Here is a 22031-nt window from a genome sequence, read left to right on the forward strand (position 1 = left end):
CGAAAACTATAACTATATACAGTATGTTCATCAAAAATATTTCTTTATGACTGAGACAAGATGATTATGAAAGACAGCACCAACGTCATTAAACACTTAATCGGACCACATCAACCCGCAATATCTTTAGCGAAAATACAAAACTAAAAATATACAAAGATGGCTCTTCATCTCAGTTGACAAAAAGAAGAGCACAAATAAAAGGACTCATACGGCAGGACCCTCACTAAAATAAGAAAATGAGCTTAAAAGATGAACACACTTGAATTGTCTCCTATCTTAGCGTCTAAAGGCCAGCCTGACGGAGCATCAGCCCCAGCTGTACCAGTTCCTGGAGGAGGGCAGAAGGCTCCTCCTGTCTGTTGGTTGCTCAGACCTGGAGAACCAGCTGAACCAGCTGGGAGACCACTGGCTCTCCTCTACCACCAAGGTCAACAAGGAGCTGCACCGCCTCGATTCCACGCTGAAACACTGGAGCAGGTCAGCATCTAACAATAGTCTGACTTTGTGTTGTTTGCCAGTGTGCCAAAATTAAAATTAAAATCAATTATGTAGCTGTGTGAGTTAGTTTGTGATACCTAGAGGCTGAATACAGAAATAAATGTGCCTTTAATCTTTCAGAAGCTGTCAGTACTGAAATATCCTTTTGTCCTGTGTATGAATGTCAGGTACCAGAGTGAGTCAGCACAGTTGAGCCACTGGTTGCGGTCGGCTCTGGACCAGCTGGAGTTCTGGACAACGCAGTCAGTCACAGTGCCTCAGGAGCTGGAGACCGTCAGAGACCACCTCTACGCCTTCCTGGTTAGTTTGGTTATCACACAAGCATCCTAAATGTACCACACAACTACCGATAGCATTTATAGTAGTCATGATAAAATAGCTGGATTCAAACTTACCGTGTTGTCCTTTTTGTTTCTGAAAGGAGTTTTCCAAAGAGGTGGATGCCAAGTCGTCCTTGCGCTCCTCTGTGCTGAGTACAGGCAACCAGCTTCTGCGGTTGAAGAGAGTAGACACAGCTGGTCTCAGGACGATGCTCGGCCAAATAGATACTCAGTGGGCTGAGCTGCTGAATCGTATCCCAGTAGTACAAGAGAAGTTACATCAGGTCTGAGAACAGCAGCCTGTTTCACTTAAATGGTTTACTGTTATTGCACAATTTACTTCTCAAGGGGTTTTGTGCCAGCCGATAAACTTCTTAAACCGCTCTGCTTTCATCCCTTAGTTGCAGATGGAGAAGCTGGCATCCCGGCATGCCATCACAGAGCTGATGAGCTGGATCTCTCTCATGGAGAACATCATACAGGAGGATAAAGACAGAATCATGGCAGCTGTAGGCTCAGAGGTGGTCCAGGACTTCTTGCAGAAGTATAAGGTAGAATACAGTTTTTACAGAAGTTGTACCTCTCTGGTCAAGCTGCCAAAGAACCTTACATCTCAGCAGTAAATGAGTGTATTAACAGACCATTTTACTCCCTCCTCTTCATCATATTTCTTTTGTATTTCAGGGTTTCCACATAGATCTGACCTGCAAGCAGTTGACCGTGGACTTTGTAAACCAGTCGGTGCTGCAGATCAGCAGCCAGGATGTGGAGGGGAAGCGCAGCGACAAAACAGACTTTGCTGAGAAGCTGGGAGCTATGAACAGACGGTGGCAAATCCTACAAGGGCTCATCGCTGAAAAGGTCATTTCAGTCAGTGTAAAATTAGACCTGACTGGTTCCTGCAGTTATAGTACACTGTTGAGTTTTCAACTTGTTTAAATTCTGTTTCTATTTCAGATTCAGCATTTAGAAGGACTTTTGGAAGGTTGGTTGGAGCATGAAAATGGAGTTCAGGCCTTGAAAACCTGGCTCACTGTACAGGAGGAGAAACTGAAGAAGAGACACAGGATAGAGGATGTAGCATCGGTGCAGACTGCGCTTAAAGACTGTCAGGTAAACACACAGTACATGAAGCACTGCTATGAATGCCTAACATACGTTTTTATGTCTATATTTATGAAAAAAACCTTTATTTATTTCAGGAGTTGGAGGAATTGGTGAAGGAAAAAGAGAAGGATCTAGAGAAAGCAGAAGAAAGAGGAAATGCTCTTATTCAGGATAAGAAAGAAGCAGCATGCTCGGTTGTCAAAGAGACCCTCAAAGGACTGAATCAGTCCTGGGCTCATTTGGACCACATGGTGAGCTTTTTGGATCACTTTCCCACTTTCCTATTTCACCCCAGAACTTAAGACACTTACAAGGATTTGTCAACCTTCCTTTTCTCATCAGATAAGTCAGATGAAGGTGAGCCTGCGGTCAGTGCTGGAGCAGTGGACCCTATACCGCAGAGCTTCGGAGGAGATAAATGGTTACCTGATGGAGGGGAGGTACTCTATGTCCAGGCTGCGCCTCCTTAATGGATCTCTTGAGGCGGTACAGCAGCAGATGGAGGGTCTGGAGGTAAGGAGAAAAAGACTGTTGATGGCGCATATTTGTCAAGAACATCTGCACCTTGTTTAAAATACAGTGATTTCTTCTTGAGATAATAATGTGTTAAGCTAATTGTACAAACATTAAAGATGAAATTGACTTTCGTTGGGTGTCTTTCTTTAAAGAACATGCAGGAGGAGATGGATAAACAGGAGAGCAGCCTGAGGAATTTTGGCTCGGTAACACACCAGCTACTCACAGAGTGCCACCCATCTGTGGCTGAAACACTCAACACAGCCCTCCGGGATGTCAACATTAGGTACAGGTCACAAAAAGACATCCTTGAGCAACTTTAAAGGAAATGCAGGAACATCTGAGCTGAGGTCCTTTTCTTTCTTCTCCTCTGTTATAGGTGGAACAGTCTCCTGGAGCAGATCTCAGAGCAGCTGAGGAGCAGTAAGGTGCTGCTGGGGTCGTGGCAGCGCTACAGGTCATTGTGTGGCCAGTGTGTGACAGCAGTGCAGAAACAGGAAGTACATGCCGATCGTCTGCTGAAGAGCGCCACCGACAGGGAGATCACAGAGGAGGAGAGCAGCGCCTGGATAACTGACTGTGACGTGAGTAGAGATAGGACAGTGTAACAAAGCAGTCCAGTATACGGTTATGTTAAAAATTGAAATATTATGATGCAGGAGCATGAGGATTTTCTCATGTTAGACATAGAACCTATTACATTCAGTGGAAGTGTTTCTTTACATTTCTCATAAACAATATCTACAGTAGCTTGGATCGTATTATAGCCACTGATACAGTCATGTGATGCAGAAAAGTTAATCTCGTACGCAGTGTTTTCTATATACTGATTGGGTAGATGTATTGGTATGGAGTATGTAGTATGCCATTTTAAACATCACATGATTATTTAAAAAATGTTTTGACAGCTAGGAGCTTACCCTCTGCCTCCTCTAAGACTTTGTGAATAAGCTCTGAAACAGCTTGTCAGTCCACTATGAGGATTCACAAAGCCTCTCTCCCCTCTGCAGAATAAATGGCACCCTGCCCTTTTGTCTGCTTGAATGTAGATTCACAGCACAATTTAACAAAAGCCTTTTGAAAAAGAGACTGCAAAGGGAAAGACAAGCCGGTGATTTACACTACAGGGGTCTCTCTGGTCACGCTGGGCTTTTAGGGCCATGCTGGTCGATGTCTGAAGACGCAGACTGCTCAGTTTTGATGCATACTGTTGCTAGACACTGTGTGTTTCAAAACTGTTGTCGGTGCATAGGCTGTCTCTTTTGCAAAGCGTTTTACAAGCAAAACGAATTTAACGTGAAATAGTCTTTCTTTTGCATTTAAACCACAGCCCTGTCGTTCCTATGTCATTAAACATGTATTGATACATATTATACATGTGTATAATATCATAACTCTCATCGCCCTCAATAATCAGTGATTCTGGTTCTAACCTGCTTCTCTCTGCTGACATACCTGTTGTAGGCGTGTCTCGCTGACCAAGCCTCAGTGCATCAGTCCCTCCAGCAGCTGCAGGCTTTAGGGGAGCAGCTGAAGATCCAAGTCGACACCTCATCCTCAGCAGCCTTACAGTCCGACCACCTGTCACTCACACATTGCCTAGCAACACTTGAGCACGCCCTTAACAGGCAGCAGGAAGTACTGCAGGTAGGATAGTGGGGATTTGTGGGCATGGGCAGAATGACAAACATATCTCTGGTCCCTATAGACAACCTCAATATATGAATAAGGTAAGCCATGAATTTTGTATTCTAACTGTGTCTGTGTGACTGTTTCAGTCTGGATCTCAGGCCTGTGAGGGTTTCAGAGAGCAGTTGGACGCATTGATCCTTAAGGCTGAGGAGGCCGAGGAGGTGCTGAAGGAGTCGGACCCGGTCGGCACACCAGAGCTCACTGTGCTGCAGATGCGAATGGATAAACTGAAGGTATGAAAAACGTTGCCGTATCAGTTATTGGTAAATATCTGACTTTGAACAAAAATATCCTGTATAATATCTCACATGTCACTCGACCATGCACTAAATGTAAATGAAATGCATTACATTTGCTTTCTTTTGACAGACAAAGCATGTTTTGCTCATAGTTGGACTTGTGAGACTGTCACACTAACGAAATTGTATCCATGCGTTCCTAGGTTCACTTATTGAAGCTGAGCAGTTTGTCTCCGGACCTAGAGCGTGTTAATGAGTTGATGTACCGATTGCCGGTCAGCGACAGAGACGTTAAGCGGCTGCAAAGTCTCAACAGAGCCTGGGCCACTCACTCCGCTCACCTCACCGAGAGATTCAGGTACCTGCCCCTTTAAACTTCACCTTTTATATAAAGTTAATATACTTTTTGCTTTGACAAAGACTTTCATTCTCTGTTCCCCTATTCATTTTAAGCTACTTTAGTGATCAAATTACAAAAGCATTATTAATGAACATTTTGCCTGCCAGTGTACATTTTAGTGGTTCATTAATTTATACTTTTACACCTGTAATCAGCGTCCAAACAGGAAGGTATAACAGTTTGTTTATGTTGCAAACAACTATCCTCTGTCCCGCTCCAGTAAACTGCAGGCAGTGTTGCTGCAGCAGCAGAGCTTCCTTCAGAAGTGTGAGGCGTGGATGGACTTCCTGTCTCAGACTGAACAGAAGCTGGCTGCTGAGATCTCAGGAAACTACCAGAGTCTGCTGGAGCAGCAGAGAGACCATGAGGTCAGAGAAGCATTTCAAGCACATGTGCACCAAATGCTGTTTTTTTAAATCCAAAGTGAGGTTATTAATCTACATTCATTTGTACTTGCAGTTGTTCCAGGCAGAGATGTTCAGCAGACAACAGATTCTCTACTCCATCATCAGTGATGGTCATCAGATGTTGGACCAGGGACAGATGGATGACAGGTGAACACACAGTGTCCTACATTTAAAAAATAAGTCTGATTTTATGAATAAATGTATCCAGTGATTTGGGAAACTATGTTAATCTTGATGTTTTTTCTCTTACAGGGATGACTTCAGTGTGAAGCTGGCCCTGCTCAGCCATCAGTGGCAGGGAGTGGTGAGGCGGGCCCAGCAGCGAAGAGGCATTATTGATAGTCTGGTCCGCCAGTGGCAGAACTACAGAGAGATGTCAGAGAAGCTGCTGCAATGGCTTCAAGAAGTGACTCGAGATCCAGATGTGCATCAGCCAGGAGAACCCGTCGCCCTGCAGCAGGCCAGAGACCTGTTGGATCAGATTCAGGTAGGTGACGACACCATGGAAGAGCCTCACTCCTTAACTTATCCCTCTATTCAAATGTATCCTCTGAAATGAATAATCCAAAGTATTTATGTTTGATAATAATTATATTGAAAGCCACAATTGAATTAGTATTAATTCCAAGTGTAGAGCAGGTGCTGGAGGTCGGTCACTAAAAGTCCCTGTGCGTCCGGAAGTAATTATTTCTCATAAACTTTAAGAAGTTTCTATAATTAATGAGGTCACTGGAGTGTTTTGTGCTCATTTACATTTTGCAGACCTTTTTTTCTTTTTATATTTCAAGTCCATGTCTTGAAATCTTTACCATCATGTAACCTGCCAAAAAGATACTCATACATCTTGTCAATCTTTAAATGTAATGTAATTTAACACAAAAATGTAAGCAGATCTAGACCTCCCAATACTAAACCCTCACGCCTCCTCCAAATGTAGACTCCCGTAGTTAACCTATCCCCCCTCCACCCACTGTCCCTGTCTCTGCTCCACCAGCTGAGGGAGCGCGTGCTGCAGAGGCAGCAGGGAGGCTACATCCTGGCGGTGGAGGCCGGCCGCAGCCTGCTGCTGTCTGCCGACTCCCGGGCCGAGTCCACCCTGCAGACTGAGCTGATGGAGATTCAAGAGAGGTGGAGGCACGCACACCACCGCCAGGACCAGCAGAGGAGGGAGCTGCACGGCCTGCTCAAGGTAGGCAAACCACACCTGTGTGAACATGTTTTTTTTCTTGGTCCTTTCTGTCTAAGCTATAGTTAAAAGGGACATCTTATTATTTCCACTCCCTGTTCAATGCTTAGGTTCCTATACTCATTGGCATGCGACATTATACGATATTTACAGTCATAGAGCTTTAAGCAAAAGCAGTTTAAAGGGTGAAAATATTCTCTTTCAGTGCTGTATTATGTTACATCCTGTACTGTGCAGGTCTGTAAAGCATCACTATCGTGCTGCAGTGTGAAGGGGCTGAAGGGCATCTGTACCTGTTGTACATGCAGGACACTGAAACCAGGTTATCACATGAATTGTGCAACGCTGCATCTTAAGTCCTGAATAGAAGTGAAGGACAGCGATAGAGCACACCCTCTACCGTCTTCAGATACATTGCTGACCACACTCTCTCGTGTTCAAGCGTTATTAAATTGCACAAAGATATAAAAATGCTAGCCCAGGCAACACACACACACACACACACACACACACACACACACACACACACACATGCAGAGAGTGGACGCTGTGCAGTGAGCTGAGGTGATTTAAACCCTGAAAGAAGGATTTCACAAGCTGTGCCTTTGCCCTGTTTAGAGCGGGACATAGTGACGCAGTTTTAAAGATGCATCACCAGATTTTTTTCTTTTTTGCTGAACACATCTTACTCTCTCACTGTCTTCCTGGATTTGCACTCTGAGAGCAGCTTCTAAAACTATTCTAGTCTGAACTTGGCTTTTCTTTTACCATGACTCTTGCTTTAGGTGTGCTCCTTTGTTGCAGCATTTCTTACCAAATATGACCCTGTTTTTTCCTGAGTTTGACCCTGTTAAGACTCTAAAAATAGCTGTAATCTACCCTACTGGAGCTGTGTTAATTCCCTTCTGTGGCTGATGGATTTTTGCTGCATCACTCTTTTTAAAGGGGCTGCTTAGGAGGTTCAGAGCTGAGTGGGCTGTCTACTGCATGATTATTGGTGTGGGCTGACTTCAGCCTTGGGTGGATGTGTGAATTTGTGCATGTGTATCTGTGCCTGTCAGTTATGATTATGTATTCTGCAGTTAAGTTAGGAAGAATTGAAACCAACCTCCCTGAGTAATAGAAGATCTACAGTCTGTGCCTGTGTTTGTGTGTGTTTGTTTTTATGCTCTTTTTCTTACTGTGCTTGTTTTTGTGTGTATGCAGAACTGGGAGAGATGTGAGAAGGGCGTAAATGCGTCACTCGAGAAGCTGAGGGCCTTCAAGAAGAAGCTGTCTGTGCCACTGCCTGATCACCATGAGGAGCTGCACTCAGAGCAAATCAGATGCAAGGTGAGGAGAATCTATGCAACATAAACATCTAAACATGCACACTTGGTTTGAACACATTCACACACACACAGACACTGACCTGATTTTCCTCTACCCCTTAATCTGGCTGCAGGGACAACAAATAAACAGACGAGACAAAAAAAACCTCTTTATCTGTTAGCCGCTGTCTGAATGTGTGTCCTTGTGAGGCTGATGTTTATTCTCCGGCTTGGTGAAGTCATTTTTAAAAACGTTTTTAAAGTTTTAATGTAATTTAAAAATAAATTCCTGTGTTAATTTTTCTTAAAATAATATTATGGCTGCTGCTAGAATGAGGAAACAGCGACGCCCCCACCCGGCTTCATATTGATTTGTGAAATTCACATCATTTGCAATTTGCCACTGGACTCTGTCTGCAGTCATGTTTCATACATGACACGCACTGAGCTCCTCAGGGAGGAGGAGGGCTGTGAGAGAAGCTGCACATTGTTAGCATCAGCTGAGGGAGAGAGGGGGTGGGGAGAGAGAGAAGGAGAGCCAGAGCATAGCTGCTTGCAGTGGGGGTTTATTTATATCAGTGTGCGTCCTTTTGTGTGTGTTGCATAATGGAAACATGCTTGGCGTCCACAAATGATTACGCCGCAGCAAAACCGTCACAGTGAGGGAGGAGGAGGAGATGCAAGGTTTGATGTGACTGTTACCTTATCTTGCCTTTAACCTTGAATGGATCTGTTTAATATGTAACTGTTATTTCTATGCCTCCAGAAAATCTAACAGTTAGATGATACAGTTTCTTTTTTGTGACATGGTTAGCTCTTCCATTCATTGTCAGTGTACAGTTCAGATTTTCCTCATCACTATTTCTGAGGTTGCAGCCGCTGCAGTTGAGTTTCAGTATTTCTGTTCTGTGGCTTTCCTGCTATATTTGACAAGAGCTGTTGTCACACTGGGACAAAATCAGTCTTAACCTGCTAGTGGGAGTAAATCTTTGCATTCAAGTCTATGGGTCACCTCTGTGTGTTTTAAATCAATCCTATCATGTCTTGTGGATGCAGGAGTTGGAGAGCAGTGTTGAAGGCTGGACCGATGACCTCACTTCCTTGTTCCTGCTGAGGGACTCCTTGGAGGGTGTGGTTAGTGCAGATGACGTCACAGTCCTACAGGAACGCCTCCAGCTGCTCCAGCGTCAGTGGGGGGAGGTCAGCCACCAGGTACATTCACACAGTGCAGCATCAATTCCTTTTTTTCTAGGGTGTTTTGAAAGGCTTGTTATTTTTTTGCCCCAATAAAAACTCAAAGGGCTTTTTTGTCTTTGCTAAAAGCTGAGATACATCTGACAGAGTAAGATTACAGCTGCTGCAGACTTTTTACTTCACAGGGCAACAGTGTTATTCTGAGCTGTGTGTTTGGTTAAACAGCGTTAGAAGAATTTAAACAACTCAGCATATTCTGGTTGCTGCTTGAGTAGGTTTCTGTTTCATAGCATTAACTGTTCAATGAAACCCTTTAATTTGTAACATTTATCTTGCACAAATGTTGTTTTTAACTTCATTTTTCACATTACTTAACCAACCATTGTTCTTACCATCCCATCCTCCCCCCATCTATCCTTTGTCCCCTCAGCTTTCCCTGCGCAGGCAGCAGGTGAGCGAGAAGTTGAACGAGTGGGCCGTGTTCAATGAGAAGAACAAGGAGCTATGTGAATGGCTCACGCAGATGGAGAGCAAAGTCTCTCAGAATGGAGACATCAGCATTGAAGAGATGATCGAAAAGCTGCGAAAGGTAATTATAGCACACAGACAAGCAAAATAAATACCGGCAGCACATACTGTATGTAGACGTTAATCCACTCAGCACATCTACATTTACACATGCAGAAGTGCACTCAGCAAACCAGAGGCCAGACTCTTTCCAAACTTCTAGATTTTGGTCAATAATTTACTTACAATATGTGTTACCCAAATTGTACCCAAAACCTAATCATTCACTTAAAGTAGCATTATGGAAACTGTGAAGATTGCGTCCCGGTCTTAACTTAGTAATGTGGTCTCATCTCTAGTTTAATGCACAGTTGCAGGAACACACAGAAACTGTACACCACCCTCACTCCTCCCTGTGTTAACCTGCTTGCTGTCTCTCTCCCAGGACTACCAGGAAGAGATCAGTGTGTCTCAGGAGAACAAGCAGCAGCTACAGGTTATGGGCGAGCGCCTGTCCAGGGCCAGCCAAGACAGCAAGGCGGCCGAGATCCAACACAAACTGAGCAAAGTCAGCGAGCGCTGGCAACACCTGCTGGACCTCATCGCCGCCAGGTGGGTGTACGAGGCTCTCAAGAGCAGAGGCAGAGTGTGGCGTGATGGAAGAGTTAGGACATGTATATCAATTGTCTCTTAAATAGCTTCAGAGATGTGGTTTGGCTTTTCAAAGTCAGAAACATTTTTCTAAAATAGCACAGATCATGGATAATAAAGAGTAACATGTAAAACGTGTATACCAGAACAACTACTAACAGGTTAACATTAACAGCTTTACTTTGTGATCGATAAATGATGCATATTGGTCTGTCAGTATCATTATTTGTATTAAAAGAGAACAGTTTCTTCTTCCCAAAGCATAATCTTCAGCCTACATACATCATGCATTACTCCTACCAGAGGAGAAGAGGTTTTCTTAGTGTAGGAATGCAGGAGACTCCAGCTCATATGATGGGGATTTAATTTTCCCACAATGCTTCTGAGGAATTTCCTTGCTGTTGTCAGTGGGGATTCCACTTGGTGGAGCTGCCAACCAAGCAGAGAAAGGTCACATTCATCTTCCCACCTCAATTCTCCCCCTTTGTTCTCATCTACCTTTTTTACATCTCTACCTAACTGAGTGTGAACCAGTGTCATTAAAAGGACGGTATGCTGGGAATCGAAAGTGGCCTGACCCAAATTTTGATTCTAACTACCCCAGCTGCCCTCCCGACAGTCTTCCGGCTGTTCTCCTCTGAGGAAAGGGGAGGACAAAGTCTGACCTCATGCAGACAGCTGCACTCTGTTTGTTTCTTATATAGATCCTGTACTAAAGAAACAACAGGACAGAAACCTTGTCGCTGTCACAGATTAAAGAATACTGTTGTCTTTTCTTTAAGATTTCATCAACAGTTTCTGGAGTTTTTATTTTGAGGAAACAGATCATTTTTAATTCTCCTGCAGCCATGTTTTAGTGGAACACTTTTTTCTTATTTTTCACTATTTATTAAGGTTTACCCACATGCATGGAGCCTCCAGCTTCTGTTTACAATCCCTGGTGTGTGTTTTCAGTGTATGAAACTCCGACACAGGCAAGTTCTGTGGCACATGCCTCTGACTGTAAGTCTCTTTTTAGAAGCAGCAGCACTTGTCACTCTCAGGCACTCACCCACTCTGAAACAGACACACATACACACACACTCAGGCCTGTTCGGGGTTCTCTTTTTTTAACCTTGGACAGCAACAGTTGATAAGTCACAGTTGTGCTGCCCCACTACTGCCTGCTTCCCCTCCCCTTAATGCACAGACAGAGTTTAGAGAAAGTTCCATGTGGAGGTCGCAGACGAAAGAGAAGATTGTTTGGAACGACACCGTTACTTTTCTCGACGCGAACGTTGTCTTTGGGAATCTCGCACCCCCATGGTTTTGGATTTAGGGATGGATAATATGGCAGGAGGCCCGAGCGAGGATCTGCCGGAGTGTGACTGTGATGTCAACAGGCAGGACAAACTTATTTTGAACAGTCTTGAAAAAGAGTGAATCAGCCCTATGTGATTTCCTCATGCAATGCTTGTGTTTCTCCTGCAATGTACAACAATGTTTTCTCTGGTAATTTCTGTGGATTGTTAGAGCAAGATAAGTATGTTTCTGCTGCACATAGGTTTAGAAGGCTCAATCTGGTTTAACGAGTGTGCACGAATAATTGTGTTTGTTATTTTAATTATTCTGGGTTTCCAACGTAGGGTGGAGGTTACCACACAGGACATTACAACGAGTTCCAGACAGTTCATACAATAGCAGGAGTGTCAGTGGTGATGCTATGCAATATATTGCCCTATCATGTGCACAGTCAAACTACTTTATCCTGCAGTATGGTCCTTTTATAGATGCAGATTTAGGAATACTCTGAATGTTGTGTGCAGCTAAAGAGATTCAATACACCACATAAGAGCTGCAGAGTTAGTAGAATATACTTTCTGAATGTGTTCTTTGTTATCACAGCTAGTTCTTTACATAGCATTAAAGGTCCAACGCCTTCATTCTCATCAAGTCTGATTGGTTAGACAGTGTGAGTTTCATTGTTTTGCAGGCTGGGGAGTTCAGCATTTAGCTGGCTGAATGCTGGCTAATTTAAACATCTGTCAAATATCATTGATTGCAGTCGTAAGGGTTTAGAAATGTCAGGCCGAAAGGGGTTCACAGTTGTTGTGTAGGTCAAAGAAGAGTTCATTACTTCCCAACAAAAATATATACTTGCAGATCTGCTACTCTTTGCTCTGTCAAACTGAACATAGCACCCACTTACTCTTTATTTTGTGTCTGTAAATGAACGAGAGCTTTCTTTTTATTCTTACTTTAAAGTCAAAACACATCCATACATGTGTTTAGATTTTCTGTCCATCACCAAATCTGCAGAAAATATAATAAGCTGTATTAGTCTTATGTCCATATCATGTCTGCCTCAGTGTTTACAGTTGTCCCTGGGCTGACTCTGACTCCCTCTATGTTTCTCTAACAGGGTGAAGAAGTTGAGGGAGACCCTGGTGGCGGTGCAGCAATTAGATAAAAACATGAGCAGCCTGCGTTCATGGCTCTCTTACATCGAGACGGAGCTGTCCAGGCCCATGGTCTACGACACCTGCGACGACCAGGAGATTCAGAGGAAACTCAACCAGCAGCAGGCAAGTGGGACCGAAGGCTACAAAAACTTGAAACAGAATAGTTAATTGGAAAAGGCCTTTAAGTAATGCAAAATATGCCGGTGCCAATGTTGGCGTCTGTGAAGTAGGTGGTAGTGACATCCTGTCTCGCACACATACTACCAGACATATGCACACTCATATCCACAAGCACCTACACAGACACAAACAATCCCACATGTACTTCTCTGTTTATACAACATAACACCATGACTCAAACTGAGTTGATGGAAAAGGGACACTGAATCACAGCATGACTCAGGCATTCATACATCTCAAGCTTTTTAAAGCTAGCCTAAAGTCAGTATCAGTATCCTTCGTGTTGACCAAGCTGCAGCTCTAAATGTGGAGCGGATTCTAAAACCCACTGACCTCCTTCCTGCAGATAATGCTCACACATGAATTGACTGGACTAAAGCAGGCTAACACTATACACTATTGCTGATTGAATTTATAGCATGAAATACACATGTGGAGCAAAGCCAAGTAAGAAGCTACATTAAACAACGTTTTGAGAAATACTGCACCTACGACCTTTTTAAATGCTGCACAAATAATGAAATCATTCTGAATAATTTGCAGACGCTGCAGAGGGACATAGAGAAACACAGCACCGGTGTGGCATCAGTGCTGAACCTGTGTGAAGTCCTGCTCCACGACTGTGACGCCTGCTCCACAGAGACGGAGTGTGACTCCATCCAGCAGGCCACCAGAGGGCTGGACCGACGCTGGAGGAACATCTGTGCCATGTCCATGGAGAGGAGGCTCAAGTCAGTCCCTCTTGGATAAATTCAGTTCTGCATATACCTGCATTCATATGAATACACTGGCGTTCACATTGCAAAATTGTTAGCCAGTGCCATCGTTGTGTTGAGATTAAATGTTGGCCAACTGTGCTCTGAGTGATCTATTTAGTGTATTATATTTTTTATCCCCGTGCAGGATTGAGGAGACGTGGCGGTTGTGGCAGAGGTTTCTGGATGATTACTCCAGGTTCGAGGATTGGTTGAAGACTTCGGAAAGAACAGCAGCTCTGCCTAACTCGTCTGGAGTTCTGTATACTGTTGCTAAAGAAGAGCTGAAAAAGTTTGAGGTGAGTTTATTTCACTTTTGTTATCAGAATGTGGAGTTGGCTGCATTTCAAAATAGAGAGCCATGACGGGGTAGTGGAAACAGAAAAAAAGAGAGACGAGTGTCATGTTGCTCAAACTCGTCTGCACTGGTCTGCTCAGCTGCTGCAGTCAATCACTGTGAATGTGCACATTCCCTGCAGGCTGTCTGTCTGGCCTGCACCTTTGGGATCTGATTGGGATGCTCCTTTTTACTTAAACACAGATGTACCCTGCATATTTCATCATGTGGAGCGTTAAATGCATGTATTGACTTTCTTTACTACCATTTTTTGTACTAACTTCCTTTGTAGCTTTTGTCATTTTTTTCTTACTGCAAAAGAAAATATGCTTCCAGATTTGATGTGCCACCTGTAGTCCTTTCACATTGTTTGTTTTCTTTGTAATGCACATTTTAAAATAAATTATAATGAAGCATGTATGTTTGTAAACTGTGTCCTACTCAGAGGTTTAATCAGTGTGTGTGTTTTGTTGCAGGCCTTCCAGCGTCAGGTGCAGGAGTGCCTGACCCAGCTGGAACTCATCAACAAACAGTACCGCCGCCTGGCCCGGGAGAACCGTACCGACTCCTCCTGCAGACTCAAGGAAATGGTGCATGATGGGAACAGGCGATGGGATAACCTGCAGAAGAGGGTGGCCGCCATCCTACGCAGACTCAAGGTAACTTGGGCTGAGATTGTTGGCTCAATGACTTAATTTGCAAGAGCTACTTATGCAACCGCTGAAATCCTCTCCATTAGTTCTCACAAGCTGTTTCGATTATTCTGTTTAGGCACAGGTATGATTAATAAATGATGTCCATATTCATTACCCAGTACCTACTTCACTTATTGTGTTATTCAGAAACAACCCAGGGATTTAAAAAAAGATAGGGAAAAACAATTATTGATTGTTGTTTGTATGTTTCCCTCTCTTCATTCAGCACTTCATCGGGCAGAGGGAGGAGTTTGAAACGGCGCGAGACAGCATCCTCGTGTGGCTGACTGAGATGGACCTGCAGCTCACCAACATAGAGCATTTCTCCGAGTGTGACATACAGGCCAAGATAAAACAGCTCAGGGTAAGACAGAAATATTGGTGCAGCACAGGTCGGCTAACTGTGATGGACATTTTCTGTTTTCAAACATTGATTTCAAAGGATATAGAATGGTGATGTCATTGCTAGGTGGTATGCTCTTCTTATTGTTGGGTGCAATGTGTGTGTGTCTCTCAGGCATTCCAGCAGGAGATCTATCTGAACACGGGGAAGATCGAGATGGTGTTCAGACAGGGTGAAGCTCTGATTGAGAAGAGTGAACCTCTGGATGCAGCCGTCATCGAGGAAGAGCTGGAGGAGCTGCAGAGATACTGCCAGGAGGTGTTCGGACGAGTCGACAGATACTACAAGAAGCTAACACGACTCCCTGTGAGTAAAAATATGGACGACACACATCGGGTAGCATGCAGTAAATACTATATCATCTTTCCTCAGATGGAAATCTGTGCTTAAATAAGTTAATATGAGAGATTCATGTCGTGCAATGATCTATAGAACCCGACTTCCTGCTAAAGTAGCAGTCACTCCATATGGGCCACGCTGTAAACACATGACAACATTTCCACTGCAGCTGTCCCCCTGCAGCAACAGTGCCTTGCAAAAACATGTGTGCAACATAGTTTCACACTGACAGCTGGTTAAGGAACAGAATTCACACTCGTGTTATATTTGCATGAGTAAACAACACATGCTCACCTTACAGTGCCTCACAAAATGCACTCTCACACTTCTTAGGTACACATGTTTTGAAGTTCTTTAGTCTTCACTATAGCTGACCCTTCATTTTCTCTCATGCTTGCATTATATTGTCCCTCCCACTATCTTGCTTTCCTTCTCTCCTAACACGTTCCTGCGCTTGTCCCGCAGCTGGCCGATGATGAGCTGGATGGCTCAGACAGAGAGCTGGACATGGAGGAAGGTGGCGAGCTCTCTGACCTGCAGTGGGTCGACTCCTCTCTTCCTCGGACGTCCAGCCGCCAAGCCTCGGGCACGACAGTCCTCATACAGGCAGAGCGCTCGGGACGTGACACCCCCGCCAGTGTTGACTCCATCCCGTTAGAGTGGGACCACGACTATGACCTGAGCAGAGGACTGGACAGCCCGGGAGCACGAGGCCACGTGGAGAGCAGCCGAGGGCAGGAGGAAGAGGATGAGTATCTGAGGACGGCTGGTGCAGTGCTGTCAGGTTGGTCCAACTTTACCCCTGGATGATGGATGATTGGCCTAATGGATGTTTGCTGATTGCTTGTGGATGTAATCATAACATGTTTTGTTAATGTGCCATTTTAGAGGTCCGCAATTTCCTCAGTTTCCCCAAAAGTTCCCTAATAAATAACTATGTATATATTGCGGAAGAAAATTGTTCAGTTTTTGCCGTCTTAAAAACAAGGCACCTCTTGTATATTTTCCAATAAGTATTCATGTAAAGTCCAGTCATTTGTCCAGTAAGAGCTGTGAGGTAAACGTCCAGATCTGTGCCGAATGATTATAGATTAGCACAGATATCATATTTAAACCATGCCCACATTGTAAGTAGTGTATGTTGTCTTTCTTCCCAGATGTAGTTATTCCAGAGAGCCCAGAGGCCTATATAAAACTGACTGAGAACACATTGAAATCGTCCTCTGGTAGGAAACAGCAGCCCCCCCGGTCTGAACGAAACACAGCATGACATTTGACAGCATGCCATAAACTAAAACTCAAGCTTTATATTGATACCATCATAGAAGGAAGCATGTCCCACCATCCAGAGAAGCCTATTAAGTGTCAAAATAACATCATCGCATGCTGGAGTCCTCCTCACTAAATGCTAATCTCAACCATTGCATTTTCACTTGTTTGTTTTTCGTTAATAAATCTAACTTTCCTATTCTTTTCTTCCCTGACTTTCTGTTGTTTTGCATTTCAGACTAATGCATGCCCTCACAGCCTCAGCTGACTCCAACTGCATGCCAGTGTAAACATATTCATGGAAAGCGCTTCCTCTCTTAGTGTTCTTGACTCTGTCCTGGCCTCTTTGCAGGTGAGCCAGGTCAGCTGGAGGCCAGCCTCAGGCAGCTGGATCAGGCTCTGGATGCCGGACGGTACCACCTCCAGCAGAGAGAGGCCACCGCCAACAGCTCCAGCCCCGACAGGGACTCCACCTACATGGGCTACGTAAGTGCTGATCATTTGCACAGAAATGTGCTCTCTTGTGTGGTGAAAATAACTGTAGAAACTGTATGGAACTGAAACTGTGTGCATGTTATTATTATCTTTCTTTAATTAGTGTTTCTTTCAAAATGCACTGCTGTTACATGCATATGCAATACTAATAATATAGAAACTCTCAGCTTTATTATCCTTTAAGGAAAACAATTTATTTTCATTTTAATGGATAGCAAACTTTGTTATGTTCTCTAAAACCTTTTTCTCATATCATCCCTCCAGATGCGTCTGATGGGAGAGTGTCGCGGCAGTATAGACGCAGTGAAGAGAGCAGAGGGAGAGCTGACTGAAGACGAGGATGACATGCCCGGACTCATCAACCCCACCAGCACAGACACTCAGAGCGCAGGTCAGTTACACACACACCATATATATATGTATATATAGCCTCCTCCTGTAAAAAGACTGTGAGCCGTGTTGAATAATTCTGATCTGTTTCCCTCCAGGTGTGATCGAGCGCTGGGAGCTGATCCAGGCTCAGTCTCTGAGTGAGAAGCACAGGCACAAGCAGAACCTGCAGCAGTGGCAGCAGCTGATCTCAGATCTGCAGACCATGAGGGCTTGGCTGGGTCAGTCAGAGGCCGAACTCAACCAGCTGCGAGGACTCCTTCTCAGCACCGACATACACACCATCCAGCAGAGAATCAAGAAGCTCAAGGTTTGTTTAAGCATCTGTTTCTGTCTTTTTCAGTTCTGTATCATCAAGAGTTTCTGCATAAATGTTGAAAAATGCAGATTCATTTGTCGACTGAAATAGGGCTGTATTTTAAATTACAATTTTGGCTTCCAACAATTAGGAAAACAAGCTAATACAGCTTAAACAATAATGCCATATTGCTATGTATCTATGTAGTACATTTAGACCTTCCACTCACCCTTTCGCACACACCTTAATATCCAGTCCAGCTGCTGCTGCCTGTAAAGCAATAGGAGAGATATCACTATTCTATAAATACACACCCCAGTGGAGCCTAATAATCAAACTCAGCTTAATCCGGCTGCACTCATGTCTGTTGTCACCCCAGCCTCCTCTCTCTAGGAGCCACCTACTGCCTGACCCGGTTTATGGTTCGGAGTTGTTTTTAATACTCTCTTCTTTGACTCTTCCCCTCAGGAGCTTCTGAAGGGAGTGGACACCCACAAGTCAGAGGTGCTGTCCATCAACCTGAGCAGTGCAGACTTCCTCCAGTCAGAGCCCGACTCTGAGGAGGCGTGGGAGTTGAGGGACGGGTTGAAAGAGATGAATGCACGCTGGGATCGGCTCGGTACTTCCCTGGAGGACTGGAGGGAGGAGCTGCAGAGGGCGCTGATGCAGTGCCAGGTACGAAACATCCACACAGTCTGCAGGAATGAATAATAAGTGATATGCATCCTTAATTTGGTCCTCCATTGTTATGTTACACTACTATGACTTTTTTCAACATGCTTTACTCTTATTTTCGACATTCTATATTACTTTTTAAGTCTAAAAGTTTACTACTTTTTTTACTACTGTGACAATATATGTCCATAGCATACTGTACAATGACATTTTAAACAAAGGTATAAAACTTAACTTGAGGACAATGCAGAAACCCTGAAATATGAAAAACCAGAACACACAGCTAATATGAGTGATGCCATGTCTCCTTCAGGAGTTCCATGAGATGAGCCACGGTCTGCTGCTGTGGCTGGAGAACATCGACCGCAGGAGGAACCAGGTGGTGCCCATCCCCCCAAACCTGGATCGTGAAACATTACGATCCCACCACAAAACACTGACGGTATGTTGATTTAATACGTGCTTTGTGTACAGCAGACTATGCCTTTAGTTTGAATTACCATAATTAGGTGAAAAACGATGTAGTACCTGAAGTGTAGTTTATGGTCCTAAGAAGTCTTGAGAAAATAGAGTTACAGTGGGGCAAAAAAGTATTTAGTCAGCCACCAATTGTGCAAGTTTTCCCATTTAAAAAGATGAGAGAGGCCTGTAATTTTCATCATAGGTATACCTCAACTATGAGAGACAGAATGAGAAAAAAAAATCCAGGAAATCACATTGTAGGATTTTTAAAGAATTAATTGGTAAATTCCTCGGTAAAATAAGTATTTGGTCACCTACAAACAAGCAAGATTTCTGGCTCTCACAGACCTGTAACTTCTTCTTTAAGAGGCTCCTCTGTCCTCCACTCGTTACCTGTATTAATGGCACCTTTTTGAACTCGTTATCAGTATAAAAGACACCTGTCCACAACCTCAAACAGTCATACTCCAAACTCCACTATGGCCAAGACCAAAGAGCTGTCAAAGGAGACCAGAGACAAAATTGTAGACCTGCACCAGGCTGGGAAAACTGAATCTGCAATAGGTAAGCAGCTTGGTGTGAAGAAATCAACTGTGGGAGCAATTATTAGAAAATGGAAGACATACAAGACCACTGCTAATCTCCCTCCATCTGGGGCTCCACGCAAGATCTCACCCCGTGGGGTCAAAATGATCACAAGAACGGTGAGCAAAAATCCCAGAACCACACGGGGGGACCTAGTGAATGACCTGCAGAGAGCTGGGACCAAAGTAACAGAGGCTACCATCAGTAACACACTACGCCGCCAGGGACTTAAATCCTGCAGTTCCAGACGTGTCCCCCTGCTTAAGCCAGTACATGTCCAGGCCCGTCTGAAGTTTGCTAGAGTGCATTTGGATGATCCAGAAGAGGATTGGGAGAATGTCATATGGTCAGATGAAACCAAAATAGAACTTTTTGGTAAAAACTCAGCTCGTCGTGTTTGGAGGAGAAAGAATGCAGAGTTGCATCCAAAGAACACCATACCTACTGTGAAGCATGGGGGTGGAAACATCATGCTTTGGGGCTGTTTTTCTGCAAAGGGACCAGGACGACTGATCCGTGTAAAGGAAAGAATGAATGGGGCCATGTATCGTGAGATTTTGAGTGAAAACCTCCTTCCATCAGCAAGGGCACTGAAGATGAAGCGTGGTTGGGTCTTTCAGCATGACAATGATCCCAAACACACCGCCAGGGCAACGAAGGAGTGGCTTCGTAAGAAGCATTTCAAGGTCCTGGAGTGGCCTAGCCAGTCTCCAGATCTCAACCCCATAGAAAATCTTTGGAGGGAGTTGAAAGTCCGTGTTGCCCAGCGACAGCCCCAAAACATCACTGCTTTAGAGGAGATCTGCATGGAGGAATGGGCCAAAATACCAGCAACAGTGTGTGGAAACCTTGTGAAGACTTACAGAAAACGTTTGACCTCTGTCATTGCCAACAAAGGGTATATAACAAAGTATTGAGATGAACTTTTGTTATTGACCAAATACTTATTTTCCACAATAATTTGAAAATAAATTCATTAAAAATCCTACGATGTGATTTCCTGGATTTTTTTTTCTCATTCTGTCTCTCATAGTTGAAGTATACCTATGATAAAAATTACAGGCCTCTCTCATCTTTTTAAATGGGAGAACTTGCACAATTGGTGGCTGACTAAATACTTTTTTGCCCCACTGTATTTGACTGTGTTCTTTCCGACAGCTTTTATTGAATGTTATATGGTTTGGTGGTCCTTTTAGAAACATTAATAAAAAGGTCATACATCAAGAAAAAATGACCATAGTATCAAATTCAAGGAGGGATAAAAATCTCTTAAAAAATAAATGCAATATGCCATAAAAAAGATGTCTATTTCAAAAGTTGTGTAATATGCTTTAAAGAACTAAAACCTTTGTAGTCAAAGTAATATGCCATACAAAATAATAGTATGTTGTTTTAAGGGCCTGGTATAATAAAAATATCATAAAACGTTCATAGTATTCCAAGTCTTAAACATCTCTTTTATTTCCCGCAGCAAATCAAGCGTGAGCTGCTGGACTCACAGCAGAAGGTGTCGTCTCTGCAGGAGCTGTCCTCTCAGCTGCTGGTCGACACTAAAGCCCGGTCGGGGCTGCTGCAGGCCTCGGAGCAGAGCCAGACTCAGGGCAGCGAGTGCCTGGAGGCGCAGGAGAAGGTGCACGTGATCCTGAACCGACTGAGGCTACTGCTGAGGGAAGTCAGCGCAGACCTGCAAGGGCTGGAGAGGAGACTGGAGGCCAGGGACACACGGCAGGTCAGGAAAAGCGAAACAAAAGAGGGAATGAATCAGGGGTTGCTTATTTTACTTTAAAAAAAACAAATCTTCCTGACCATAAATACTCCAGAGTTACTCAAGAGTCTGTTTTCATCTTTGGACCTAAACTAAATGTATCCTAGTAGAATAATCAAGACTGCTGCTGTTTTTGTCCATTTTTCAGGATTGCCTCCCTTTGTCTGTTGGTCCATCAGAGATCTGCGGATCAGCTGCTGAGTCAGAGGTGCAAAGTCACAAACGCCTGGTAATGTTTCCTCGCTCTCTTTGATCCCCCTGTAGATTCCTCATAGATATTCCCAATGTTTCATCCCATTATTTGTATAAAATATAAATGTTTTTTTTTTGTCTTTTTTTGATTGCTGTGCTAACATGTAGATTGAAAACGATTTTTTGCCGCCCCCTCGTTTCTATGTTGGGATGTTTCTGCTGCCCACACCATGTTGATCTGCCAATAATGTACAAGAAAACCTGGCTTTTCGTTTCTGTAATGACTTAGCTCATATCTTATTTTAGAAGTAATGTATAAAAGAAATGATCTGTTTCTGTGTTTTAAAATATGTAACTAGTAGTTTTAAAATAATTAATTTTGTCAGTTTTTTACTTTTTCAGGATTTGTTCTTGAGAAGCCAGATTTCTTGGTTCTGAAAGTCGATCACCGTCATTGATTTTGTTGCCGCTCTTTGGTTGTCGATGACTCCTTCTCTAGCGATGTTATGGCTCCTTATGTTATTTGATTTTCTCTCATCTGAGGCTTTGTCTTTATTTGCCCTTGACTGAAACATTCTTTTCTTTCTTTTATCCCCCCCCCTGCTCATTGCGTGGTACAGCCCCGAGGCAAAAGTAGTCAGGCCCACCCAGGACCCCCTGAGAGCGGCCCGCGCCACAGGTACCTCTCTCCTGGACTCTAGAAACACGGAGGATGATGGA

General features: G+C 43.8%; 1 protein-coding gene across 1 annotated transcript in view; it reads left to right on the forward strand.

The window, feature by feature from the left end:
* syne1a (spectrin repeat containing, nuclear envelope 1a) overlaps nt 1-22031 on the forward strand; it is a 114093-nt gene that overhangs the window by 88944 nt on the left and 3118 nt on the right. Inside the window, exons 111-147 of the mRNA XM_063901626.1 lie at nt 284-480; nt 669-801; nt 923-1105; nt 1223-1372; nt 1506-1682; nt 1779-1934; nt 2024-2179; nt 2271-2441; nt 2597-2730; nt 2824-3028; nt 3909-4091; nt 4223-4369; nt 4579-4733; nt 4996-5143; nt 5235-5329; nt 5435-5669; nt 6120-6371; nt 7575-7700; nt 8735-8890; nt 9303-9461; nt 9825-9991; nt 12432-12594; nt 13195-13382; nt 13555-13705; nt 14220-14402; nt 14665-14802; nt 14956-15147; nt 15646-15964; nt 16338-16406; nt 16802-16935; nt 17209-17335; nt 17433-17644; nt 18101-18307; nt 18621-18749; nt 20826-21083; nt 21268-21348; nt 21932-21990. Coding sequence (XP_063757696.1) covers nt 284-480; nt 669-801; nt 923-1105; nt 1223-1372; nt 1506-1682; nt 1779-1934; nt 2024-2179; nt 2271-2441; nt 2597-2730; nt 2824-3028; nt 3909-4091; nt 4223-4369; nt 4579-4733; nt 4996-5143; nt 5235-5329; nt 5435-5669; nt 6120-6371; nt 7575-7700; nt 8735-8890; nt 9303-9461; nt 9825-9991; nt 12432-12594; nt 13195-13382; nt 13555-13705; nt 14220-14402; nt 14665-14802; nt 14956-15147; nt 15646-15964; nt 16338-16406; nt 16802-16935; nt 17209-17335; nt 17433-17644; nt 18101-18307; nt 18621-18749; nt 20826-21083; nt 21268-21348; nt 21932-21990 — 6095 coding nt within the window. The remainder of the gene's footprint in view (nt 1-283; nt 481-668; nt 802-922; nt 1106-1222; nt 1373-1505; nt 1683-1778; nt 1935-2023; nt 2180-2270; nt 2442-2596; nt 2731-2823; nt 3029-3908; nt 4092-4222; nt 4370-4578; nt 4734-4995; nt 5144-5234; nt 5330-5434; nt 5670-6119; nt 6372-7574; nt 7701-8734; nt 8891-9302; nt 9462-9824; nt 9992-12431; nt 12595-13194; nt 13383-13554; nt 13706-14219; nt 14403-14664; nt 14803-14955; nt 15148-15645; nt 15965-16337; nt 16407-16801; nt 16936-17208; nt 17336-17432; nt 17645-18100; nt 18308-18620; nt 18750-20825; nt 21084-21267; nt 21349-21931; nt 21991-22031) is intronic.

This window comes from Eleginops maclovinus, chromosome 15 (genome assembly GCF_036324505.1).
Source record: "Eleginops maclovinus isolate JMC-PN-2008 ecotype Puerto Natales chromosome 15, JC_Emac_rtc_rv5, whole genome shotgun sequence".
Taxonomy (NCBI): domain Eukaryota; kingdom Metazoa; phylum Chordata; class Actinopteri; order Perciformes; family Eleginopidae; genus Eleginops; species Eleginops maclovinus.